General features: G+C 36.8%; 1 protein-coding gene across 1 annotated transcript; it reads left to right on the top strand.

The window, feature by feature from the left end:
- Positions 1-9,952: 9,952 nt before the first annotated feature.
- LOC114323879 (ethylene receptor 2) lies at positions 9,953-14,476 on the top strand. The gene is made up of 3 exons (XM_028271548.2): positions 9,953-10,595; positions 11,082-12,974; positions 13,440-14,476. Exons 2-3 carry the CDS (start codon positions 11,226-11,228, stop codon positions 13,980-13,982), a joined length of 2,292 nt encoding a protein of 763 aa, XP_028127349.2. The 5' UTR covers positions 9,953-10,595; positions 11,082-11,225; the 3' UTR covers positions 13,983-14,476.
- The last annotated feature ends 7,643 nt before the right edge of the window (positions 14,477-22,119 follow it).

Raw genomic sequence — 22,119 nt, forward strand, 5'->3', positions numbered from 1 at the left:
CTGTTGTTACGATGGAAACGCCGAATCCAACCCTGCCGCCTGGAGATTCTCAACTTGCCGAAGTGCCTTGACTTGCCGAAGTGCCTTGATCCAACCGTGCTTAAATCTACGATTTTCACATCGGCAGACTTCTTCGGCGAGTTTCTCCTTGGTCTTCTGAATCCCGACCTTTCGAGCGTCGTGGAAGCCTTTTTCATAAACTGTACCCCTCACAGTCTCAATCGCAAACATGCTAACCGTATTACGATCGGCGATCGCATCACTAATCAGCCTTTGAGTAACCCTCTCTTCGACCATCGGGTTGGGGTGGCTGGTTGCTTGGGGCCCGGCGACTTGATTTCCCTTAGCTCACGCTCGGCCTTTTCGGCCCATTACGCTTGGATCTCGAATGATCGAATCTGCCTCTGTCATTGGTCTATTACCCACCAAGACCGCGAAACTCAATGGAGGAGGAGTTGCGTCGGATTTCCTTCCAGGACGAGGTTGATGAGACTTACGCTGTGGCTGTTTGTCCCTCTTGGACGACCTACTTCGACGACGAGGAGATTGGTGTCCCTCCCGATCCCTCGAAGTCCTACTGCCCACGCGTTAAGGTTCACTGCTTCGGCTCATGGCACCTCCCAACTCAGCTAACGTCTTTGCTTCACCTCTGCTGTTAAAGAAAAGCCTATTTGACATTCGCACTTGTTTAATCTTCTTCCCAAAGCTGGACTGAGTTGCTAACTGAGCACATAAATAGGACCCTCGTTCGCGAAGTGCACGCCCATTTATTCCCTACGAGGGCAGCACCTCCGAGGCAATCTCATTAATATTGAAGCGTCAACAGCCCGGCGCCGACTGAGTCATATGCCGCAATCGCCCCATCCACCACTATTAATCGGCGTTCTACATTCATGAACCAGCTGGGACAAGGGCAGATTCATCAATCTAGATGGCTTGAGTGCCCCAGTTGTTCCACGAATCAATTCTCCAGTACAAGATTCATAAGTAACGTATTAATCGGCGATCTACGATCATGAACCAGTTGGGGCATAGGCAGATTCATCAATCTATACGGTTTGAGTGCCCCAACCGTTCCACGAATCGATTCTTTACAAGATTCATACGTAATGTGTTAATCGGCGTTCTATGATCATGAACCAGTTGGGGTAAGGGCAGATTCATCAATCTAGACAGCTCGAGTGCCCCAGCCGTTCCACGAATCAATTTATCTGAACAGTAGTCATAAATTCATTTTGTTTATGATTAAATCAGATCCCTAATTTTAATCGGCTGATTAAGTCTGCCGTCTTTCGTAAGCTTGACATTTTGTCCTAACTGCTGATTCTCCTAACTATATACTCATATAGCAAACAATACGAGAAATAATTTGAGAGCATACAAAATTTTCATTCATAAATTGGGCGCTAACAGCGGACATTTTACATATGAAAATCTAAAAAAGACGGAAGTCAACTAACAAAAAGCATACATTGCAATTGAGTAAAGCCTAACAAAACTAGAATGTCACCCAAAATCAAGTCTCAGGATCAGACTCAAGCTGCTCAACGTCCACTTGCTTCTATGGCATTGGCATGGCCAATGTAACTCCAGCGGCAGCAAGGGCTTTAAGCCAGCCGTGTCTAAAACCCAGATTCTCAAATTTGGGGACTTCTTCTACGTAGTCATTAAAAAGGGCGTTCTTTCTAGCCTCGAACGCCGTGGAAGCCTCAGATTCGACTTTTTCCTTGTCCTGCTTCAACCCTTCAAACTTGGCCTCCTGTTTTGAAAGCGCCTCCTTGGCTAACTTGAGCGATTCCTCGCTCGTGCTTGCCCTCTCCTCGGCATCAGACCTGAGTTGATCAGCAGTCCTGGCCCTTTCCTTCTCAGCCTCCGCTCGTGCACTTTCCATTGCGGCCCTCATTGCCTTAAACTCCGCCCTGCTCCTTTGGCCATCAACTTCCGATTGCAAACGGCCAATCCTCTCAACAGCGTCACGCTGGCGTCGGCCTAATTCGGCGATCCTACCAATTGTCTGCAAAACAAAGGATCGACACATTCTAAGAAACATCGAATGCAAACCAAAAGATCATCACATTCCAAGGATAAACACTTATCAAAAAGGCCGACTGAGCAACTAATGCTACCATTGCCAAGTCTGGCTCGACACAAAAGGTCGCCATGTCAGCCGGCAAGGAGACCGCGGGAGCCAAGCTCAATGCCACAGCGGGATCTTTCAAAGCTAACGCTTTGGAGGAGATCGGTATGTTTTTCTATCTTTGGTTCAATGATGCAAGGAGCAACCACAGCCGACTCCTCCAAGCGTGGCCGCTTATCAACAGGGCCGTCTTCGGAGCCGTCCTTGTCCTTGGCATTTCTTTTTTCGCCTCGATCCTCCGAAATTAGCAGCTCTTCTGTAATCGGGTGCTCGACATCCTTTTCCGTCTCAACGATGACAACCTGGGCTGATTCCTCTACAACAGTATGTTGAACAGATTCAGTCGGGACAAATCCGGAACGGATGGCCTCGGTCTTTTTTCGGGCAACCATGTGTTCGGTGTTCCTCTTCCGTGCCATCTGCTTAAGATTTTCCCCAGCCATATCTCTAGAGTAATCACCGGGAAGGTCTCCCAAGTTCGAAAAAATATCTTCGAAGGCGTCCCCTTGGCCTGATGTAGATGGAGGGTCAAAATAGTTCAATCCGGCTTCCTCAAAGGCTGAATTAGTCGCGTCGTCAACTTCCGCGGCTGACCGGTCCGAATCCTCGGCGATTAGTCCGGCCACTTGTTCTTCCGCGTGTTCAAAATCAGATGACTCTAAACCGATCTGCCTCAAGTTTTTGAAGCTGGGGAAGATGAGGGCAGCAAGTTGATTGTTGCCTTGCGCGATCAGAATGTTGTCTGCCGCCAAGAGCGTTGTGTAAGTCGGCTCGTACCGCAGGAGAATGTGGGTTGCCCTTCCTTGTTTTCGAAGGTCTGGATGGCCGACGAACTGTAGTGCGGTTTTGATTTCTGCGAGCACGACGTCATCATCTGAAACCAACACTTTCTTCAAATCGCTGCCTGTACAAACAAAACGATAAGATGAACATAGTGCCGAATACACATACATGCAAATATGAAGACCAAAGTGATCTAATCGACCACCTGGTTCGCCTTTTTTCCTCGGCACCGGGTCTAGACAATCTTCGCCTTCGCTGAACTCCCAGTTGCAGCGGACAACGACCATCACGTTGTCGACACGCTTGCCAGAGCTGGCAAGCATAGTCACTAAGTGATGATCAGTATCGTTAACTCTAAGAAAGTAGCGCCCTAGGCGGCCAATGGATTTGGCAAGGGCGTAACAGTGCCGAATGGCAGGAATACCTAAATTGGTCCTAAGACGACGATTTAGTTCTACGATCCCCATTATGATACGAAAGAAATTAACATTGGGCTGGAAGGGGATTAGACCCCAGTATCTAAGAACGGCCCTCAAAAGTGGGTGAAGAGGAAAGTGGACTCCAGCCTCAGCAATTGATAAGAGAGGAAAGACGATTGTGCTCTCATTTTCCCTCTGCATATCTATGATGCTGTCTGCCAAAAGTAACAGATAGACATCATTAGGGATGGAGAAATGGCGTCGAAAGCCGGAGATTCGATCTACCGAAAGGAGCTCTTTCAAATGTTTTGCCATTCTTTTTAAGCCAAACCCAAGGATTAGGGAAAGTTAAAAGACAATAAGGAAGCGGGATCAAAAAAGAATGAGAAGAAGACATACAGGAGATAGAGCGAAAAACGAGTTGTAGAAGCCGCGAAGAGATAAAGTTGCACTGAAGGGCGAGCAAGATATCTTTTGAACATTCAGGACACACACTAGAACAGGCAATTTCAAATCATATTAAATGGAAATAGTGTACGAAGGGGCAGGAAAGCGTTACGATGACTAAGAAGCATGTGCGCATTCTGACACGCATTGGGAAAAGGGTTAACCGCTGAATTTTTTTGACTTCCCAAGCTAAAAGCCAAACACGCTGACTAACTGATGATAGCAGGGTGTTTGGGGGGCAATTGTGGGGGTCGGATAATTGGAAGAATCAGAAGCGTACTCTAGAAGACAGATATTACTCGGCTCTTTCCTGCACGATCAGGAAGCCGAATAAAATAGATAAGCCGAGTAGATATTAAACTATGGAGCCGAGTAAATAAAAGGATAATGAGTGAAAAGTGGACCTGGCCCCGAGGCCCAGGAAATGAGTATAAATAAAGGAACAACAGACTAAAAAAGGTATGTGAGAATTGTTGTGCTTAACTTAGAATATAAGTAATTTTGAGAGTTGAGACTGACTTGTCCGTCGGAGTGCTAATTCCGGCACCCCCGACCGGAGTGTTTATTCATTTTCAGGTGACTATTAGCGGATCATGAGTGTCCCTCAGGATCAGAAGAGTATTTCCAAACCACTTCTCCCAATTTACTTATTTAATTTACTTTTTCATTTTTTATAAAAAGATATGTAAAAAAATAATAATAATAATATGACCTAAATAAATATACTTATTTCGACCATAGGCAGTGAGTTGGAGCTTGGGGGCGTTCGAGGTGATCACCTTGAGAAATTATAGATTATTTCTAGAATACTACATGTTCATATTCCTTAATCAATCATTATTCATTATGTCATTTCATATTCTTTAATCACTCAACACAATAACTTACCTACTCACATTTTCTATCAATCACAATACTATAAAATACTATATGCTTATATTTCAAAATTACTGAATAATTACTCGATCACCTTTTGCTCTCCCCTTAATCAAGCTTAAAATAATAACAACAATAAGAAATTACTCTTTTGGAGACCACTTTTGGCGATGACGTCAATTTTTCATAGGCAAAAGTATATTTTTGGCAACACAGTGATAATTTTTGGTAGTAAAAGTAGACTTTAACGACGCAATTTACTACCGTCGCTAAAAAAGCATAACATTCACTAGGTGCCAAAATTTTGAAAATTTTAGCGACAATAGTTATTTTTTGGCAACACGATAAACGTTGCTATTAGTCAATTTACTTCTGGTGACGACAAGTTGACGTGGGCAAATAGTTAAATATTTAGTGACGACAAAACTATTCGTCAGCCAAAGTTTTGTTAGTGAAAAATGATGGTTTGGTGATTTGCACTTTTATTAGAACTTTTCAAAGGGGTTTGGATTCTTTTAAGATGGCCATCCAACTTAAAAGAAGCTTGTTGAGTGTATTTTGGGGCTGAACTCGGTAATTCGAACCATTTACATTTAAAACTTATATATTGAGAATAACTTTATGTAAAAATTTAAGATGGTCAGACATTAATAGTTATATGTTTGAATCACATTTATTTTTAAAAAATAATAAGTATAATTTCAATAATAGCCATTTATTTTTTGTAATGCAAATATGTTTCAAATGTATTGCCACAGATATTCGATCATTTTCATTTTTTTCATGAATATTCTAGTCAATAAAAATTAAAAAGTAAATGGTTCAGATCGCCGAGATAGGTTTTAAAATGAGCCCATTAAACTTAAATACTCTCTCAAATTGAGAAGACCAAATAATAAAATCTAAACTCTTTACAAAATTGAGGTGACTTATGTTTGATTTGATTTTTTAAAACTTGTTTGAGATTTTTTTTTTAAAAAAAGAAGTGAAAAAATTAAAAAATAAATATTGATTATCAATCTTACATAATTTTACAAAAGATATGAGTAATTCTTAAACATTTAATAATGAAATAAGATAAAATTAGAAAACAAAACTCAACCTCACTTTTTTACAATCCCTCCCAAATTTCCCTTTTTTTTTTTGTTGGTAGGTAAGACTCCTCATCTCTCTCCACGATTTTCACTCTTTCTCTCACGATTAGAAGTTCTCTCTCTCACACTTTCTGCCGTTTGCCGTTGCTATCATTGTGCTACACTTGCTGCTCTATTTTGCTTCAGTTGGTTGTCCCTCTTTGCTCTGCTCTGTATCCCACCCAAGGAGTTTTGATTTGGTTTTATTTATAATAGTACATTGTTCCTCCACTCAGTTTTGGGTTGGAATTCTAGTATTGACCCAGATTTGTCTAGTTCTAGATTTGATAAGAATTTGTATGGAATTGACCTAGTGCAATCTTATCCTTAAGCATGAGATCACCCATGAAGATAGATTAATGGCTCGCTGTTTAGGAAATAGATTAACTTGCTGTATATCATAAACAAATTTAAAAAAATGTAGTAAATTGAAAAGGATGATGATAATGATTTCTAGGGTTTTAGATGTCCAAAATTGCTATTCTATGTTTGAAGAATGCAGGGTCGTGAGTGCCATAAATTGATTTAAAAAAAAAAGGCTCCAAAATATTTTTAGCCATTATACTAGTCCACAAAAAAATCCACCTAAATTTAAAAGGACTCGACAAAATTCGATGAAGATTCAAAACTACTAAATGATTGAGGTGTGAAAATTATATAGGGAGATGCACCTCTGAATCTCTGCAAAAGATTGGGGTTTTGAATAATAGCATCTTTTCTGTGTGAAACTAAAGCAACAGAGGTTTGAAAATTAGAGTTGTAGCTTCTGCAGGTGTATGCCACTATTTTTTTCTGCCGTAGTTATGAAGCTTCCTTTCATGGTGGAATAATGATTCTTAATTATTTCAGTGATCTCATTAAAGTTAGAGTAGCTTTTGGTGGAAATCATTTGATCTAGGATGCCCATTTCCTATCATTGTTCTTGTTTTCAATAAGTAGCAGGTGAGTAGTGGTCTGTGATAACATGGTAGGGAATAGCAGTTGGGCCCTCTTTGTGTTACTGTTATGTTGCTTTTTTTTTTTCTTTTCTATCTTTGTTCTTTTAGTTGGTTGCTCACCGACTTGGGGGTGCTAGCATATGATAGGATAGGTTTTTTGGTTTGGAAATTAGGCTCAATTTTTAACTAATTCAAAAAAAAAAATGAAATACTCACGTTTCTACACTTAAAAATGAATTAAGTTTAATTAATTCAATTAATTTTAACTATATTTGTATATTATTTTTGAAGTTAATGCATTGATAAAATACTCATATTTTTATCCTTTTGTTCACAGGTTGGTAATAAAGGTTTGTGGTTCAGTAGTGATATATATGGTCATTAAAGATATAATAATTTGTTGTTTCGTACGTAAGTATTCATTTTATTTTTCTTTGTTTCGTTTTATAAGTTATTTTGTTGAATATTTAGATACTTTTTGGAATTATTATGTTTGGGATTGTTGGATATAGTTAGACACATTTTAGGATTATTATGTTTAGTATTGTTGGATATTTGAATAAAATTTGGGATATTGAAATGTATTTGATATTAATTTGGTTACATTACTAATTGTTTTAATGTTGTGTTAAGTTTAGTTTGTATTATTTGTTATATATAGATTTTTTTGTATGTTTTACAGACAAATACAGGTTACAGAGAAATTAGATTATCCTCATGTTTCTTGGTGGCTCCTTCCAGATGTTGGTGTTGTGTTTGATATTATTTTTATTTTGACTTGCTCTTCTATGTGAGCTGTAAATGGGCTTCTGTTGTGATGGCTTGGATGATTATTGTTTTTTGTTTGTAACAATATTGGTTGGATTTCCATTTCCCATGTGGTTTATATGCCTTGTTTGGCCTGTTCTAGACATCCATATTATTGTACATGGTTCTTGAACAGGTTAGTGTGGCTCTTGAATATGTTATAAGTGTGTTTCTAGTGCCGGTTTATTGGTTTGCTATTTGAACAAGTGCTAGTGCAAGTTTGCTGTTGTGCTGCTAGAGCTGGTGTGTTTTGCTAATATGCTGCTAGCATGTTGTAGTGCTCCTGTGTCGTACGTTGCTTTGCTGCTGTGTTGTGGGCCTGCTGCAGTGCTAGTGTGTGCTAGTGTGTTGCTGTCTGGTGCTGTATGCTGTTTGTCTGTTGTGTGTTGTCTATTGTATCTTGCAGTATATTGCTGTTTGCTTCTGTATGTTGTTGTATGTTGCAATCTGTTAGTTGTGTTTATTTTGTTAGTTTTCTTTTGGTTTGGTGGGAAGTGCTGTTTAGTTGTTAGGCTTTGGTGTCTTATTTAGCTTTCATTTTCTTGCGTTTTGTTGTTGATAGCTCTGTTGTGCCTGAGGAATGTTTCTTGTAAATTTGCAAATCTTATAAAAAATATAAATGACTTTCAATTATTTTTGCCGATGCAAATTTGTCGTTGCCAAAAAGTAAAGCTTTCTCGACAAACAACTTGTCGGTAAATATGTTGCCAAAAGTTTATTTTTGTCGACTCATATTGTATTGTTAGAAGTGTATTTTTTACTAATGCAAATTTGTCGTTGCCAAAAGTAAAGCTTTCTTGACAAACAAATCGTCGGCAAATGGCAATATTTACCGATGTCAATGTGTCGCCAAAAGTTTACTTTTGCCAACTCATATTTTGTTGTTAAAAGTATATTTTATGCCGATGCAAATTTGTGTCGGAAAAAGTGATACACAATCATCATATTTGAACTACTTTTGCCAACGCAAGGTGAATTGCCGACGATAGAAGAAGGCTTTTATTGACGATTATGTTTGTTGCTAAAGGCATTACTTATACCAATACAATGATAATTTCGTCGGCAAAACTTTTGCCGACTCACTTTTACCTACAGGTTGCCGACGTAGCTCAATGTGTCGGAAAAACTTTTTGTCGACGAATTTTTCTTTTTAGCAACATATTTTGTTGTGTTGCAAAAAATACAATTTCTTTTAGTGCAATAAATAACTATAATCAAATGGGATCTATGGGGTAGATGATCAGATCTTAAAAAAATTTGGGCTCATAAACAATTACACAAACTGATCTTAGCATAAATTAAAAAAAAAAAAGGCGATCCTTATAGTTTGGAGTTTATGTTGCTTTGGTCCCTAACTTTTTAATTGTAACACATTTGATTCTAAATTTTGAATCTTCAATCTTGTTCCAAATAAGGACAATTGAAGATACCATTGCTCAATTTCAAAGGCAAAGTTGTCAATTTGATAAAATATAAACTAATTTGACAAAAATAAATGTCAAAAAAATATTTTTGAATTTTTAAAAATTATTTCTGCTCACCAAAGATAAAATTATATAAAATTGATAAATTTTTTACACATTGATTTATTTATTAATTTTACCAAATTAATTTTATTATGTATTTAGATAATAATCATGTAATGTGCGGTTATTAGGCTTTTAATGTGTAATCAATATATTTAATATATGAAATACTTTTAGTTTTGAATTTTTTGATTTAATGGATTGGTTTAATAATGATATTCAAGTTATTCTCATATTTGAGTTTCGGAAAAATAGAAACTAATTTAATAAAAATAAAAACAATAATCTATTACATGATCATCATTCAAATACATAATAAAAATTAATTTGGTAAAAATAAATAAATTTGTAAAAGATTTTTCAATTTTACATAATTTTATCTTTTGTGAGTATAAATAATTTTTAAAAATTCAAAATATTTTTTTGATATATATTTTTGTCAAATTAATTTATATTTTATCAAATTGATAATTTTACTCTTGAAATTGAATAACGATATTTTTAATTATCTTTATTTGAAATAAAATTTAAAATCAAATGTGCCATAATTAAAAATTTAAAATTAAAAATTAAAATAATATAAATTTTAAATGAGAAATGTTTTAGACCATAATTAGTGGTGGCTCTAATAATGTGACAGTAGGTCCCACCCACTGTCATAGTGTGTTTATGCCTTGTTTTTTTTTTTTAAATTGTCACTTCACTAGTAGTAGAATTAAGAATAATAAATTAGTGATCTATAACATTGTTTATTTTAAATTACAGAGACTATTAATATAATTTATAAATATAAATATATATATATATATATATATAGAGAAAGGGGTGAGCAACCAAAAAAAAAATATAAATATATGGAGAGAGAGAGAGAGAGAGAGAGAGAACCAAAGAGAAAAACCACCTCCCTTCTTTTATTTGGGGGGTTGAAGGGGACGTATTGAGCAAAAGTGCGTCTAAGTTCTCTTCATGTAATGAACCGGGTCCCACTGTCCTTTTCCATCTCTCTCTCTGTCTCTCTCTCTCTCCTCAATTCTGCTCTTTATCAAAACAACGGCGCGGGCGAACCCATCTCTCCCTCCTTCTCTCTCTCTATAAGTACACACTCTCTCCACCATTCTCTCTCTCAGACTTTGTGTTTGAAATTTGAGTACACATTCGAAGTATTCAGAGAGTTTTCGTCTCGTGTACAGAGAATTTTTGTATGTATTTATATTTATATAGTCATACACACGCAATAACAGCTGAAGAACCAACCCGGTTTCGCCGCACTCCACCACCGCCAAACTGAACCACCAGGTGGCCGGTTTTCCTTAAAAAACCGGGTTTTTTTTCCTGGGTTTTGCTGTTGAACTGTGGGTTGGTGGCGGCGCCGGTGGTGGAGGAGGTGGGTTGTGGTGGTTGATTGATATAAATGGACGGTGAATGATTTGGTGTTGTGGGTATTTGATAGATTTGGATGAGAAGGTGAATTTGATGCTGGTTCAAATTCTGGGTTCTATTTTTTGGTTACTGATCGGTGGTTTCTTCAGGTACAGTTCATACTTTTGCCTGCATTTGTGGTCTTTGTCCTTTTTGGCTTTGTTCAAGTCTGAGGGTTGGTGGGTTTTCATTTTTTTTTTTTTTTTTTTGTGTTTAATTTTATGGGTTTTTCTTATATATGTTTGTTTATTAAGTGTTGATAATTTGGGATTTTGGTAATTTGTTGTTGAGGAAATTTTGTGTTATATTCGTCTTTGTTGTTTATTCAACCCACGGAAAACACACAGGTAATGAAATGATCACTTTGAAATTTTGATACTAAAATAAAAGTTTATTTTTGTTATCTTGATCTGGTTGGTATGCCAGATCTTATTTGGCCTGAAATTGGTTATGGAAAACCAGTAAATTATTGCAAATGGGTGTCTTGCAAAATGTGTGTGCATATATGTATAGCAAATGGGTTGCCTGCTTCTAACTTCTTTTTTATTCTCTTGTTTAAGTTAGGATTTTGATTTTGTTGAATTTTTGTTGTACAGGAGATGAGTATTGGGAGTTTTATATTCTGAGGTTGATTTTGATTTGAGTGTGTTCTGAATCAAAAACCTTGACCAATCTTGGAGTATAATAAAACCCATCAAAATTATCCATAAATGGATTGAAGAATTTATCCATTGGATGAAATGTTAAAGACTTTAGCATATGGGCTGTTGATTTCGTCGTTCCTCTTTTCTATTTCTGCTGCTGATAATGGTTTCCCCCGATGCGATTGCAACGAGGAAGGGTTTTGGAGCACTGAAAACATTTTAACATGTCAAAAAGTGAGTGATTTCTTGATTGCAGTGGCCTATTTCTCTATCCCAGTTGAGCTTCTTTACTTTGTTAGTTGCTCAAACGTCCCATTCAAATGGGTACTCTTTCAATTCATTGCGTTCATTGTTCTCTGTGGCATGACCCATTTGCTCAATGGTTGGGCTTATGGTCCGCACCCATTTCAGCTAATGCTAGCCCTCACCATTTTCAAATTCCTCACCGCTCTTGTCTCTTTTGCCACTGCTATAACACTCATCACTCTCATCCCTTTGCTTCTAAAAGTGAAATTGAGAGAATTCATGTTGAGGAAGAAAGCTTGGGATCTTGGTCGAGAAGTTAGAATCATAAAGAAGCAGAAAGAAGCCGGATGGCATGTTCGGATGCTTACCCAAGAGATCCGCAAGTCACTCGATCGCCATACGATTTTGTACACAACTCTGGTCGAGCTATCTAAGACACTAGATTTGCTGAATTGTGCTGTTTGGATGCCTAATGAGATTAAAACAGAGATGAACCTGACCCATGAATTGAATAGGAGGAATGCTTCAAACATGTATAATGTCTCTATCCCAATTAGTGACCCCGATGTTAGAGCGGTCAAAGAGAGTGAAAGAGTGAAGATACTTGGACCTGACTCGGCACTTGCTTCTGCAAGCCGTGGAGGGTCCGTGGAGCCTGGAGCTGTGGCTGCTATTAGGATGCCAATGTTGAGGGTATCTAACTTCAAAGGTGGGACTCCTGAGATGGTTCAGACTTGTTATGCTATATTAGTTTTGGTTCTTCCTGGTGAGCAAGATAGATCGTGGAGCAATCAAGAACTCGAGATTGTGCAGGTGGTTGCCGATCAGGTTGCTGTGGCTGTCTCCCACGCTGCAGTACTTGAAGAATCCCAGCTTATGAGAGAGCAACTGGTTGAGCAAAATCGAGCCTTGCAACAGGCAAAACAGGATATAATGATGGCAAGCCAGGCTAGGAACTCCTTTCAAAAGGTAATGAGTCATGGTATGAGGAGACCTATGCACTCAATTTTGGGTTTACTTTTGATGATGCAGGACGAGAATTTGAGTGGCCAGCAACGGATTCTTGTTGGTGCGATGGTTAAGACGAGCAATGTCCTCTCAACCTTGATAAACGACGTAATGGACATGTCAATCAAAGATAATGGAAGGTTCCTATTAGAAATGAGGTCTTTTGGGCTACATTCAATGATAAAGGAAGCCGCTTGCCTTGCCAAGTGCTTGTGTGTTTTTAGGGGATATGGATTTGAAATTGACATTGAGAAGTCTTTGCCTGATCATGTTATGGGTGATGAGAGAAGGGTTTTTCAGGTGATTTTGCATATGGTTGGAAATCTTTTGAATGGAAACAATGGAGGTGGTTTTGTAACGTTGCGGGTTTACTCAGATAATGGAAGTCAGGCAAGGAATGATCAAAGATGGGCAACATGGAGATCGAGCTCCTCTGATGGCTACGTTCATGTCAAGTTTGAAATTGGAATTAACCATAATGCTTCTCAATCAGATGGTTCCATGTCAAGAGCACAGTTTGGCAGTAGGAGGTACAGCAATGAGAGAGTTGAAGAAGGCTTGAGCTTTAGCGTGTGCAAAAAGCTTGTACAGGTGAGAATGATGAACATGTTCATATATGTGTGTATGTTTTATGAGCTATTTGTCACTAGTTGCTGTAGAATTATATAAAACTAGGCATTTAAGCATGTTTATCTAGTCTCTCAAATTAACAAAACCTTTCTGGTTCATACCCTGGTCTATTTTTGTAAAATTTGGGTATCATTAATGATCATAGTGATTTTTTTTTTTTTTTATTATAAATATATTACTATATTGACTTGCCAAATTAATCCTTCCGAGCTGGGAAAAGGTTTGTTGGCCATACTGGCTGTGAATTTTGATGATTAATATCTTCTCGAATTGCAGTGTATGTGGTGATTAAATGCAGCTCATTAGACATTTCATTTGGAACATCATGGAAGCAAATCATATATAACATGTGATGCGAGTCTTTATTCCTTGCTTGACTAGAAGTTCTGTTTTCATCTCTTAACCTCATTTTTCAATAATTGGCAGTTGATGCAAGGTAACATCTGGGTAGTCCCAAATTTGGATGGTTTTGATCAAAGCATGGCACTCATTATTCGGTTTCAACTCCAGCAATCAATTGTAATAGGCATCTCTGAACCGGGAGACTCTTCCAACCACCCACTCTCCAACTCTCTTTTCAGGGACCTTCAAGTTCTACTAGTCGATGATGATGATGTGAACAGGGTGGTGACGCGTAAACTGCTTCAGAAACTCGGCTGCACCGTTTCCACCGTTGCATCTGGATATGAATGCCTTAGTGCCCTTGGCCCATCTGTGTCTTCCTTCCAAATTGTACTTTTGGATCTTCACATGCCTGACTTGGATGGGTTTGAAGTTTCCATGAGAATTCGAAAATCTCGAAGCCACAGTTGGCCATTGATCATCGCCTTTACATCAAGTGCTGATGAAGATGTGTGGGATAGATGTTTGCAGAATGGGATGAATGGAGTTATTAGAAAACCGGTTCTTTTGCAGGGAATCGCGGATGAATTTCGAAGAGCCCTGCAAATGGCACACAAAGTTGTGTGATGATGGAAGCGAAGTTACTGCATTGCGCAGCGGAAATTCTTGAACGATTTCAGGGCATCGATGGAATCGACGAGCAATTCCACAATGTCAATGTTGCACAACATTCATAGCCAAAATGGTATATACATAATTTCAGTTACTTTCTTTCCTTTTTTTGTGTTTAATGTTTGTTATCATTGCATAGCTAATCTAATAGTGTAATCACTGCTAGTTGATATTATTGTTAACAAATTTTCCTAATAGAAAGGGCCATGAAATCAAGAACTTCACAAACCTTCAGTAATTTTTTTAGCGTTAGAGTAGTTAGGAAAGACTGTAAAATTGGCTTAGTTGAGGCCCAAAATTCAAATTTGAGAGTTTGCTTTCAAAGAACATTTGTAGAGGAATAGTTTATATGTTTTCTGCTGTAAATTTAGCATTTTACAAATTAATTCAAATTAATTCAGGTGTTTCAACTTCATCTATTTAGATGTAGCGGAAGCAAGCACTTGGTACATCTTTTGGTTGTGATTGATGACTACCTTTATGTATCATCTAAATTCCAAGGAAATGTTTTTACTTTACATTTTGTCAACATTTGGTTTTCCATTTGATATATGATCACTATAAATAGAAATGTAAGAGGAATAGACTAAACTGATATGCAATGTTGTAGTGAAATAAGATATCAATTTATTTAATTTAACTGTATATATAGCTCTTGACAGAGCGGAAAGACAAAAAATGAAAACCAACACGAGACTTAGTTTGGTTTGATTTTCTTTTTAGCAAGTTTTCACTTTTTATATTTTTCCAAGAAGGGATAAAGGAGTTAATCCTACTTGTACTGTCAAGCATGTAATCCAGTATGAATATCACAAATTTGAGTTGATGGTGGTTATTTTTTGAAGTTTGTGATCACAATACAGTTTAGTTTCACCCCCTAATTATATATATATGTGTGTGTACATATCTATACACATACATACATGTATATGTTTGATTTTCTAAACAAAAGGTTTGTTATTTTCAATTGGGGTGGCTAATTTTGTTAGACTAGAATTATTGAGTTGTTTATAGCCATTTGTGGAAACCATTGATTCATCATTGTCATCCTTATTCCTTCCTACATTATCTGATCAATGGTTATATATAATTCCAAATGGCAACTATTGACAATTGGGATTACTAAGTGGTTCAGTTTTCTAATGAACTTTAGGTATGATTTGCAAGAGAATATAAAAATGGCTGACTATATTAGTCTGTGCGTGGTGTGTGTTTTTGGACTTTTTGATCAATCATGATCGTCCTCTTTTACTTTTATGTAACAGATAATCAATATTAAATTTGTAATAATTAATTAAATCGTTACCCTTTTTTGACTTCTTGATTGTCACTTACTCGTTTATTTTCATATCACCCGATCTCCAAATTTTCCCTATGTTCGCCTATTTTAATACTTTTTGTTGTTGAATCGTTTAAGAATCTCAAGATGCATAATTTTGAGAATAATCATATGACTGGGAGTGCATTGGGTCATGGTCTTGACTTAATCAACTCATTATTCTTTTTAATTTCTTGATTATCTTTTACTTAAATATTTTCATATCATTCAACCTCCTTATGCAATCAAAATCTCCCGTCTTTAAATTTATCTGCTTCTTTGTCTGAATACTTTATGCTGTTGGATCAATTTAAAAATTTCAAAATACAAAAATCTCCGCACATGAATATTTGACTGAGATTACATTGGGACAAAAGAAGGAAGGATCCCTTGTCCTTTTAATAGGTACAACCCATTAATGCATATTTGAATCACATGCATTGAACTTGCGCATGTATCTCAAGATATGATTATTTGTAAGTATGATTATTTGAGTGAGAATACATTAGGACAGAAGAAGAGAAAATATCTTGCCCTTTGAATGTACAACCCGGAAAAGCATATTTGAATCACATGGACTGCACGTGCTACCAATTGTGTGAGGGGTATGTGTACCCTTGTGGGTCAAAAAGAAGAGAGAACTCCAGAGATGTTTTAGTTTTCTTGTTTGTGATAATAGAAAATGGGAATGAGAAAGAAAGTAAAAAAGCATGCATGAATTTAGGTACGTATATAGACACTTTGGATTTGTTTCAGTGGCAAGTGGGCCCTACCCATGAAAGTTGTCTTGGATATTTGTGGTTATGCCCCTAACCCCACAAAGAATAAATTACATGATGGGGTTTGATATTCCATGTAATTGGACAAAATGTATCATTTAAAATATTCTATGTTGATAGTCATTATACTATTGTGAAGACTTGACGTTAGATCCTTTTGGAATATAATATAATAATAATATTATTATTAGACTATTCTCCACAAGTATAGGTTTCCTATTTTGCCGTAGTCCTCACTTTTGTCCAATACCACTCACTATATTTGCGTTGGTGGTTTTGGACTTTTAGTGCTTTTCTATTTATACTCTTCATTTCTCTCTCTAATTACTTTATTTCTGCCCTCCTTTTAAAAAGAGAGCTTTTTTGATAAATCTTTTTTGTAAGAGCTTTATTTCATCAAATTCATATTCTTTTTGACTATTCCATGAGGTCCTATTTGAAGTAAAAAGATCAAAATATCCTTTTCATCTACTTATATTCCATTTACTGCACATTATTTTCTTATGTTTTAATAAGTTCTATGGTTGACATAATTACCAAAATACCCTTAATGTGAATGTTAACATCGTCAATGTGAATGTTCCTATTTGAGGTAAGAAGACCAAAATATCATTTTCATCTACTTATGTCCATTTAGTCCACATTATTTTCTTATGTTTCAATAAGTCTTATGGGTGACATAATTATCAAAATATTCCTAATGTGAATGTTCACATCCTATGAGTGACATAATTATCAAAATACCCCTAATGTGAATGTTCATATCGTCAATGTAAATGTTCACACTGTCAATGTAAATGTTCACAACGTCAACGTGAATGTTCACACCATCAATGTGAATATTTCTATTCGAGATAAGAAGACCAAAATATCCTTTTCATCTACTTATGTTCCATTTAGTCCACATTATTTTCTTATGTTTCAATAAGTCCTATAGGTGACATAATTATCAAAATACCCCTAATGTGAATGTTCACATCCTATGGGTGACATAATTACCAAAATACCCCTAATGTGAATGTTCACATCGTCAATGTGAATGTTCATATCATTAATATGTAGGGGCTCGGCCCAGCCCGGGCCGGGGCCAACCCATGTAAAGCCTCGTGGATGCTTGGGCCAAAAAATTAGGCCTAGGTCCTAGCCCTGGCACAAAGGTATTTAGGCTTTGGGTGCCTCAGTGGCTCGAGCCAAGGGGCTTGGGCCTAGACTTGGGCTTGGGTGAGACTTGCCATTTTTTTTAATTCTTTTTAATTTTCTCTCAAAATTTTATTATTTTTCACAAAAAAGACACCGGGCCTCTGACGGGCCGGGCCTCGGGCCGAGCCTTAAATGGGCCTTATGCGGGCCGAGCTTCAAAGTGATGGCCCAGGTCCTGGCCCAAGTTCTTGGGCTGGGCTCGGGCCCAAACGAGCTTGTCCCGGGCCACAGGAGGGCTTCGGGTGGCCCACGGGCCGCGGGCCAATTTTACATTCCTATTAATGTGAATATTAACATGTCAATGTGAATATTTACATTTTCAACAGGTCGAACCTGCTCCAGGCCACGGGCCAATTTTACACTTCTATCAATGTTAATGTTAACATGTCAATGTGAATATTCACATTGTAAACGGGCCGGGCCCGCGGGCGGGTTTTGGGCTGCCTACGAGTCGCGGGTCAATTTTACACTCCTATCAACATGAATGTTAATATGTTAATGTGAATATTCACATTGTTAACGGGTCGAGCTGAGCCTGTCGCAGGCGGGTTTCGGGCCGTCCACAGGCCGCGGGTCAATTTTACACTTCTATCAATGTGAATGTTAACATGTCAATGTGAATATTCACATTGTCAAAGAACCGGGCTTGTCCCGGCCCAAGGGAGAGCTTCGGACTACCCATGGGCAACGGGCCAATTTTACATTCTTATCAATGTGAATGTTAAAATATGAATATTTATAGCCTGCCCCGCCGCGGGCAACGGGCAGGCTTCGGGCTGCTTATGGGCCGCGAGCCAATTTTACACTCCTATCAATGTGAATGTTAATATGTCAATGTGAATATTCACATTGTAAACGGGCTGGGCCGGGCCCGCGGGCTGGTTTCGGGCCGCCCACGGGCCAATTTTACACTCCTATCAATGTGAATGTTAACATGTCAGTGTAAATATTCACATTGTAAACGGGCCGGGCTGGGCTCGCGGGCGGGTTTCGGACTGCCTACGAGCCGCGAGTCAATTTTACACTCTTATCAACGTGAATGTTAATATGTTAATGTGAATATTCACATTGTCAATGGGCCGGGCCGGGCAGGGCTTGCCTCGGGCAGCCCACAGGCCGCTGGCTAATTTTACACTTCTATCAATATTAATGTTAACATGTCAATGTGAATATTCACATTATCAACGAACCGGGTCCGTCCCGGCTCGGGGGCGAGCTTCGGACCCCCACGGGTCACGGGCCAATTTTACATTCTTACAAATGTGAATGTTAAAATATGAATATTTACAGCCCGACCAATGTGAATGTTAAAATATGAATATTTATAGCCCGCCTCGCCCCGGGCAACGGGCGGGCTTCGGGCCGTCCACGGGCCGCGGACCAATTTTACATTCCTATCAATGTGAATGTTAACATGTCAATGTGAATATTCACATTGTAAACGGGCCGGACCGGACCCGCGGGCGGATTTCGTGTCGCCTACGGCCGCGGATCAATTTTAAACTCCTATCAACGTGAATGTTAATATGTTAATCTGAATATTCACATTGTCAACGGGCCGGGTCAGGCCGGCCCTGGGCAGCCCACAGGCCACGGGCGGGTTTCGAGTCGCCCACGGGCCGCTGGCCAATTTTACACTTCTATCAATGTGAATGTTAACATGTCAATGTGAATGTTCACATTGTCAATGGACCAGGTCCGCCTTGGCCCTGGGGCGATCTTCGGACCGCCCACGGGCCACAGGCCAATTTTACATTCTTACCAATGTGAATGTTTAAATATGAATATTTATATCATAAAATTGCTAACCGTTCAAAAAATATTTGTAAGGGTATCAAAATTAAATATAAGGGCATAAGAGTATAAAAAATAAGTGTAAATCAAGAAAAAAAGACTTTATGGAATAAAACTATACATATATGAGACTAAATGGGTTAAAAAATTTTTTATGGACTTTTTGAGTTAAAACACTTCTAAATGAGATTTATCAATAAAAATTCCTTTTAAAAAATAACAATGTTAGGTAACTCAAAATTTTATGGTTCAAAAGGCTCAAATTACTTAAAACGACGTCGTTTTGAGCCATTTAAGTCATAAAATTTTGAGCTACTAAACATTTTCTTTTAAAAAAAATTAAAGGTGGCATGTGGTAGATTTTTTTAAAATATGATTTGAGAATAGAGTTAAATTTTGAGTTTATGAGTTTTAGAATTATGATTTGAGTGTGAAAAATTTGTTTGGTGAATAAGTTTTGAAATTTTTTTTGAATTGAGTGGAAAATTTTTGATGTGTCATATGATATTTGATATAAAAATTTACAACTCATAACGAAATACATAAATCAAAATTCTATTCAAAGCTTATAAAAAAAACTTTAAAAATTTCAATTTTTTTTATTTAAAATATAAAAAATAATAGGGGTCAAATGTTAAAAAAATATTAAAAATTAAAAAATAAAAAAAAATAAAAAAAAAATATCATAGTTCAGGTCAACTGGTTGGTCAATTAGTAGGACGTCCAGGGGATGACCGGTTAGCTTAAATTTTTTCGCCTTGGAAAGAGTTTTCAAAAGTGGGTGTATAATTAAATTTTAAAAATTATAAACAAACACACTCAAAATAAGGGGTAAAAATATATTTGAATAGCTTCTCCAAACACGGTCAAAATTTTTCTTTCTTTTTCCTTTCTCTGCCAACCTCTAACCTGTACGCACTGCCTTCGTTGTCATTTGTGTCCTCTTTTTTCTCTTTCGGACTTTTAGTATTGTTCTATTTATACCCTTCCTTTTTCTCTCTAATTACTTTATTTCTACCCTCATTTTAATTTTTTTTAAAATTTTTCTTTCTTTTTCCTTTCTCTGTACACCTCTACCCTATACGCACTACCTTCGTTGTCACTTGCGTCCTCTTTTTTTCTTTTCCATACACCTCGTTCACCATTACAGGATGACAATGCTAGAGCATGAATGAGAGAATGATAGTACGCACCGCCTTCGTTTTCATTTGTGTCGTCTTTTTTCTTTCAAACACATCTCATTTACAATTACATGATGACAAAGCTAGAGCATGAATGAGAGAATGATAGTGAGGGTGGTTGATCTAGGATATCTAAAGGTGTGTGTGGTGATGGTGTTGAGATATAACGAGGGAAGAGGCTTTAGGAAAATGAAGCAGCTCTAGGGAAGTAAGGACAATGATGAGTGATAGAGTTGCGAGTTGCATAAGGGTGGGGGTGTTGGTGGCAAGATTGGGTTGGGTTGGGGTTGCAAATAGGGTTGTAAATGAATCGAGTTGTTCATGAACAAGCCCGGCTCGGCTCATTAAGGGAAGGGCTTTGCTCGGCTCTGCTCGTTTAGTAAACGAGTCGAGCTCGAACTCGAATATTAGGCTCGTTTAGTAAACGAGCTGAGCTCAAGCTCGCATAAGCTCTGTTCGTTAAGCTCGGCTCGTTTACCTTTATTTAAATTATATAATAAATATATTATTTATATATTAAAAATATATAAATATATATAAAAATAATAATATAAATACATTTTTATATATTAAATAATATAAATAATATTTTTTATTTAAATGTTTATATTTAAATAATATAAATAATATTAAAAAAATTTTATCGAGCCGAGCCGAACCGAGCCGAGCTCGAGTTTCATTAAAATTAACGAGAAAGCCGAGTTCGAGCCCAGTTCCTTATCGAGCCGAGCTCGAGCTCAATAAACGAGCTCGATAAGTAAACGAGCCGAGCTCGAGCTCAGCAAAGTTTGGCTCGGCTCGGTTCCTTTGTAGCCCTAGTTGCAAATGAGTGGGGGTGGTGGGGTAGAGGTTGCAATTGGTTGGGTGATAGGCAGCACCTTTGGTAGTTGACTATGGGTTGGCTTGGGAAGTGGGTTGACTTTTTGGTTTTTTGACTTTTTTGGCTATTTTAGCCTGGGTTAAAAAGTTTGGTTTGGGAAGGGCTTTTTAACTCTTTGGCTTTTTTGACTTTTTTTATAAGAAAATAGTGTAATGAGTGGGTTGGATGTGATGTTTTGTTTGTTGTGGCTGAAATAACATATTTTGCCTTTTGTTGCTAAAATAGCCAAAAAAAAAAACCCATAAAACCACTTCTCAAACGGTGCCATTCTTTTTTAAATTGTAATTCTAACAAAAAAAAATTAATTTTTTTTTCTTTTTAAAACTCATAATCAAACACACAACTCAACTCAATTTAAAAATTATTTTTTAAAACTCCTAACTAAACACATAATTTAAAACTCATAATTAAACACACAACTCAAAACTCTTTTCAAAATTTTTAACTAAACTCTTTTCGAAACACTATTTAAAAAAAAAAATCAAAAAATATTATTTTATTTTATTTTATTTTTTGAAATTATTTTTAAAATTATAATTTGGGTATAGTTGTGTTTTCGGTTATGAGTTTTTAGTTGAGTTTTCAAACAAAAAAAAAATTATTTGATTATGAGTTTTGAAAAGAGTTTTCAATTGTATTTTGAATTTTTTAGATTTATTTTTTTTTATAATATTTAAAAATTTTCTTGCTTTTATTTTTTTAGGATAAATATTTTATATTATTAATATTTATTTATTTTAATGTGTATTATATTTCTTACATTTGTGCATTGTATTTTTTTAAATATTTTTTAAATATATTTTTAAATATTTTAATTTTTTAATATTTTAAATATTTGTTAACTTTTTTTAATATTTGTTTTTGTTAGGTTTTATTTATTGGCAATCCCGTTTGACAAAACTCCTTTGAGTTGTAATTTTATTCGCATTTTTATTTCAGT

The sequence above is a fragment of the Camellia sinensis genome, chromosome 7 (assembly GCF_055761805.1).
Source record: "Camellia sinensis isolate YWXY chromosome 7, ASM5576180v1, whole genome shotgun sequence".
NCBI lineage: Eukaryota > Viridiplantae > Streptophyta > Magnoliopsida > Ericales > Theaceae > Camellia > Camellia sinensis.

Coding starts and splice junctions, on each gene's coding strand:
- LOC114323879 (XM_028271548.2), top strand. CDS start 11,226: ATGTTAAAGACTTTAGCATATGGGCTGTTGATTTCGTCGTTCCTCTTT. Junction 12,975..13,439: donor TGTGCAAAAAGCTTGTACAG/GTGAGAATGATG, acceptor AATAATTGGCAG/TTGATGCAAGGTAACATCTG.